The sequence below is a fragment of the Corythoichthys intestinalis genome, chromosome 22 (assembly GCF_030265065.1).
Source record: "Corythoichthys intestinalis isolate RoL2023-P3 chromosome 22, ASM3026506v1, whole genome shotgun sequence".
Lineage (NCBI taxonomy): Eukaryota > Metazoa > Chordata > Actinopteri > Syngnathiformes > Syngnathidae > Corythoichthys > Corythoichthys intestinalis.
The window spans coordinates 5,621,893-5,628,128 of record NC_080416.1 but is presented as its reverse complement, the minus strand read 5'-3'; the positions used below and the strand labels follow the sequence as shown (position 1 = coordinate 5,628,128).

Here is a 6,236-nt window from a genome sequence, read left to right as displayed (position 1 = left end):
TCACTGTGAGCACAAGATGGCCGCCACGGTGCTCCCACAAAGCTGTGAAACACGAGACCGCGCCGTTCGCGCACACTCCTGCCTTCTGCTCGTTTAACTCTCAGGAACGCGACAACGGCGACGACCTTAAGAGACGCGTCCCTCAAGAACACAACGCCGTGGTGACGACATCATCACACGAGCGCGAGCAGACGTCTCACGCTGATGACATCACGCTTGAATGTGAAATCAATCGGCGTCGATTTGGTTTTTCGCATCTTCACACATTTGAGCCTCAACATGGAAAACTCAAGCACAACATGACAAATTGTCAAAAGAAATGTATTTAGCCTTCAATATCTATGTTGAAATATTTCACCAAATGTGTCATGTACTTTTATCATTTTCTAATATTTTGTTGTACTTTTATTTACAACAGTGGTGCCTCGAGATATGAGTCAAATTTGTCAATTCATATCTCAAACGTTACCCCATTGAAATGAATGGAAATACAATCAACGTGCCGCCAACTAGTGGCAGGGGTGCAAATTGCACCTTTCACCCCCACCCACCGATTGTACTTCTAGGGGAAAAAATGTAATCAAAGAATTCGTATCTCAAAACACTTATGTCAAGGCACCACTGTATTAACTTTGTTACTGTATGTAGTTGTATTTTTGTTAGTATTTGTGCGAACAAAGTAGAATTTTATTAATTTCTAATATTTTTTTTCAAATGGCGAGTGCCGTCTGATTCATTTCTATCATCAGGGTGACATATTTAATTTAATCAGTCTTTCATTCGCATTTGAACACTATATTTTTTAATGTTCTAACTAGCGTGTTAGTGTAAGCCATAGAGTTTATATTTATTTCCTAGTGGTTTATGTATAAATATAGACAAATATATATATTCTTAATGTGTGTTAGTGTTGTGGACACAACAATTTTAAAGTATTTATCAGATTCATTTGAAAATGAAACTATAGAAGGAACAAAATCCATAAACGTACACGGTAGATATTCAATAAAGTTATTTATGAAAACCATTTGTATGGCATTCGCACTCTGAGCCTGCAGGAGGCAGCACCGAGCAGCATTTAGTAGCTCAGCTACAACAACGGAAACTTTCTCTTGCATTTATTAATAAAGTGAACATTATGAAACACGACAAAATGCTTTCCTCTGTTGTACATGACGTTCAGAAAAAGAATGAACACGTGACACATTACAGATGATTGACAGTCATGCGAAATTTGAGTTTTAAGACTTCATTGTGGGATGTCAAGGGGCGAAACATAGATATCGCATATATTGAACTACATTTGAAAAATGTAAACAGGCGGTCATTTTCAAGCAGTGAATGTAAGCATAGTAATTTTCTCAACTTGAAATGTGTCGATTTTCAAACCGCTTTAACTTAGCTATTAATTTACTACATCTGTGGCGCTTAAGCAAAATGAAGCCGTTTGAAAATTGATCATTTTCAAGCTATTTCAAAGTAGACGCTCCATGTTTAGAAAACAACCCTGACACAAAATGGCCGACAAGTGCCAATGCATGTCCCCATTAGCGCCGATCTAAATCTATATACCGTAATTTTCGGACTATAAACCGCTACTTTTTTTTTAACCTGTCCGGTTCAGCTAAGTGTCCGGTTGGTCTGAACAGTTTTAATGTTTCACATTGAGAGTATGACATACTCCCATTGTGATCATTCGACATAGCTCGTTTATTATGACAAAGCAGCGAACAGGAAGGGGTTATAAGGGGAACAGAAGAAAAGAAAGGAAAGAAAACAACAAGAAATAGTAGAAGTAATCGTGTGAATCCCTTGTGAGTGTAAGCCTATCGGTAACCGACCCTACACCGCCCCACCGCCAATCCCGGCACCGAGACCCCCCCACATGAGCGCGCCCAATCACATCCACCCGCACGTGAGCCCCACCAAACACGCGACAGCCACGCAGACGAGCGGAGACGCCGCGCAGGCGCCAACCTATGGCCACGTTCCCCACCCAGCCAGCCCGGGGAGGGTGAGGGGTGGGGCAGCCCATGACACCATCATGGACATTAATGAATGTTTATGACCAATGTCACCAAGTTTGATCTAGCAAATTATGTCACTAACTCCATTTATGTCTAGCTCAGATTTTTTACATCCCTTCAAATTGAGATTATTTGCCGGATGACACAAAATTACATCTGTCATAAGCATTCATTATTGCTCATAACAGTGTCATGTCATAATTATGATGTTCTAATGACGGTCTTATGGCGCCACTGTCAAATAAAGTGTTACTAGATAGTACCATAGCAGATGCCGATCGATCAGGTCCGATCACGTCATTTACAAAGTATAGTATATCGGGCATGCCTTTTTTTTAGTATATATATATATTTTTTAATTAAATCGTTTTCTAATTGTATTTAACGTTACAGACATTATATGTTACACTCATCCAGAGTCTTTAGTTTAGGCTTAAGGTAGGGTTATCAAATTTATCCCGATAACGGCGGTAATTAATAAAAAAAAAAAAAAAATTATCACGTTAAAATATTTAAGGCAATTAACGCATGCGCTGCACGACCCATTCATGCATTGTCGTGTTTAAACTGTAATGGCGCCGTTTTACCTATACAGGTATATAGAGCTAAAAGGCAGCGTAGCATGAGTAGAGTGAATTTTGGCAGTCTTTGGAGCTTTTTTTTAATTAGCTAAAGCCTTGCAATCCCTCTCCCTACGATTAGAAATATCGTGGGAGGCAATGTGGGGAAGAAAGGTAGTAATTGATCTTTTTCTTAACACCCTATGTTATTTCCCAACACAGAGAAGATATATTAATTGGTACCACTACGCACAGTCATGGTTCCATTTCCCATCATGCATTTGGGCATGGCTGCAGTATCATTTACTGAAAGCTCAACAAATACACTAGATGGCAATATTTAGTCACAATATACAAAGTCACATTTATCCTTTAATAATTACAAGTCTTTCTATCTGTGGATCCCTCTCACAGAAAGAATGTAAATAATGTAAATGCCATCTTGAGGATTTATTGTCATAATAAACAAATATGGTACTTATGTACTGTATGTTGAATGTATATATTCGTCCGAGTTTTATTCATTTTTTTCTTAATGCATTGCCAAAATGTATATGATCGGGAAAAATGATCGGGAATGATTGGAATTGAATCGGGAGCAAAAAAAAAAAAAGCAATCGGATCGGGAAATATCGGGATCGGCAGATACTCAAACTAATCGGGAGCAAAAAAACATGATCAGAACAACCCTAACTGGAACAGTAACTGAAGAAATAATTAGCACAGAACATGAGTTTTAATTGTTATTTAAATCTGTATCGGTGCAATGCATGCTAGGAGGCATGTTGGACGACAAGTGTTTACCGCAGGTTGACTGTCTCCTCACAGGGAGCAGTGATGGCCAAATGAAGCTTCTTGAAGCATTTAAGGAAGACTGAACCAATTGGCTGCAAAGCTTCATTGTGGCTCATTTGGTCTTATGACAGTCTTATGATGCTGCTGTCAAATAAAGTGTTACCGGTTATCTTTTGGCGTAAATATCCCATAATACAGTGAGGACAGCTGAAGGTTATAGTCCAGTGCGGCTTATCTATGAACAAATGCCGTTTTCATGTCAAATTTGCTGGGTGGCGGCTTATACTCAGGTGCGCCTTATAGTCCGAAATTTACGGTAAATGTGATATACACAGGAAATGATCCAGAAATAATTAGCGGGAAGCAACCAGAAAAAGGCGCAACATTAACAGGAAGTCAAATGACACTGATGTAGTTCGGTTATATGCGATATATATGAGGCGAAATTCTACTTAGTCCGCCATATTGGATGTGGCAGATGAACTGGTGAGCCTAGTTCACATGGATTGGACGTCTAGCGTCGTCAATGTCAGAGAATAACTTTTAAAATTCGGGGTACACCGCAGCACCGCTCACGAGTTAAACATCTAGTAGAGCAAAAATGTCCTACTAGCGAGGACAAAGAGTGTTCGAGTACACGGACCTCGAGCTGGACGTCAAGGATACGGTTTTCACTAGCTGGCGCCGTGGCGGCACCTCTGCCAGGTGCTCTGGGGCAGCGCCAGGAGCAGGAAGAGGATGCCGCCCACGATCAAGATAGCGCCGGCGCAGCCCACGCACGACAGCGACCAGGAGAAGTTGTGGTGCAGAGGCACCGAGTGGTCGCTGGCTAGCAACCAGTGGACCGACTGCTGGAAGAGCAGCAGGCACAAAAGGACCAGAACGCCTGGCAGAAAAAGGAGAAGTTAGCCGAGTGAGTTACAGAGCGGTGGGTGGGTCCTCACCTGAGAGGATGAAGCAGACAGAGGCGGGCTTGAGGAAAAATACCATTTCCTTGCTGAGCGCCATGCTGATGCAAATGGCGCCCATCACCATCAGCGCCAGGCTCATTAACGACAGCAAGGCCGAGGCCATGCTCAGGTCTGAACACATTAAAAAGAAAATACAAGAGTCAAATAGTGCTACTAATAATAAGTAATACTAGTGTTAAAAGTAGAAAAAAACATTTAAAAGTAGAAAATATTTATATTCTACTAGTATATAATCAACGTACAAATTGAAATTAGGGCTGTCAAACGATTAAAATTTTGAATCGAGTTGATTACAGCTTAAAAATTAATTAATCGTAATTAATCGCAATTCAAACCATCTATAAAATATGCCATATTTTTCTGTAAATTATTGTTGGAATGGAAAGATAAGACACAAGACGGAAATATACATTCAACATACGATACATAAGTACTGTATTTGTTTATTATAACAATAAATCAACAAGATGGCATTAACATTATTAACATTCTGTTAAAGTGATCCATGGATGGAAAGACTTGTAGTTCTTAAAATATAAATGTTAGTACAAGTTATAGAAATATTATATTAAAACCCCTCTTAATGTTTTCGTTTTAATACAATTTGTAAAATTTTCAATCAAAAAAATAAACTAGTAGCTCGCCATTGTTGATGTCAATAATCACACGATGCTCACAGTGCATAGACCCATAAAATCAGTCGCACCAAAGCGCCAGCAGAGGGAGACAAAAAACACAATTAACAAGTGGGCATAACACTGTGCTGTCATTTTAATCTGTTTGAGCGGGGCATGTGCGTTAATTGCGTCAAATATTTTAACGTGATTAATTTTAAAAATTAATTACCGCCTGTTAACGCGAAAATTTTGACAGCCCTAATAATATATATATACACACACACACGTACAGGTAGTCTCCGGTTTACGAACACATTAAATAATGTAAATCGGAATTACCCTTCAACTACCTCTAAACACCCTCTTAATTGAAAAAAATATACAAACACATGTATTTTACGTCATATTAATAAAGTAGAATAAAAAAAAAAAAAAGTTAAAAATGCGCGACTGGCAATAAAATGGTGGACGCGGCACTGTTACTCAACTGAAAAAAGGTGGAAAAAAACAATTTGAGACAAAATGGCGGCCGAAGCACCAGCATGGTAAAGTCGAAATCGCATAAATCGGGTCCGTCATAAACTGGGGACTATCTGTGTGTACAGTATATATATATTTTATAAACATAATTACGCACACAAATCAATAGAAACATGTTCCTTGCTGTGTCAAGAACGCCCCCTGGTGGTCTGACCCAATGGCGTTTTAATTAGGATGGAAAACCTAAATTCTGGTTTGAGACTTGAGGCTTATGGTATCAAGCATAGTTCAGAAGTCAAACATCTCAACTCACTTTTATGTGTGGTCTTTTGGAACATAACGGCGCTCTCGCCCGTAGTGAAATACTTGAAGAACGTGCAGTTGGACTCTAAAGCACAAGTGAATCACACAGAAAAGTTCATTTGTTCAAAAAATGTATTTGAGCATGTGGCGCCAACCTCCGTGCAGCTCGGCGGGCCCGCAGCTCTCCCGGTCTGGGTCGATGTCGGCCACCCACAGCGTCTTGGTACACCCCTTCCACAGGCCGTAGTACATCGCCGGGCATGTCTGGTTTCCGTAGAAACTTTTGGGCGGCGCCAGTTCCACCCAAAACTCGGTTCCAACGCCGAGCACGGTCAGGATGACGCCCACGATGGCCACGAAGAACGCCAGTTTGATCTGAGCAAATGCCCAAATGAGATTGAGTTTTCAAAGCTTGATAGAGCTGTGACAATATATCAACAGAAGCCCTTTTACTAATTGTTGTATCGCCATATCATGAGATAA

At 40.2% G+C, this 6,236-nt stretch overlaps 1 protein-coding gene across 1 annotated transcript in view; it reads right to left on the bottom strand.

Moving 5' to 3' along the window:
* Window positions 1-867: 867 nt before the first annotated feature.
* LOC130910254 (voltage-dependent calcium channel gamma-6 subunit-like) overlaps window positions 868-6,236 on the bottom strand; it is a 30,354-nt gene continuing 24,985 nt past the window's right edge. The window contains exons 3-6 of the mRNA XM_057827374.1: window positions 5,909-6,128; window positions 5,764-5,838; window positions 4,327-4,464; window positions 868-4,268 (exon numbers count right to left, since the gene is read on the bottom strand). Of these exons, the coding sequence (XP_057683357.1) occupies window positions 4,057-4,268; window positions 4,327-4,464; window positions 5,764-5,838; window positions 5,909-6,128 (645 nt within the window). The 3' untranslated portion in view covers window positions 868-4,056. The remainder of the gene's footprint in view (window positions 4,269-4,326; window positions 4,465-5,763; window positions 5,839-5,908; window positions 6,129-6,236) is intronic.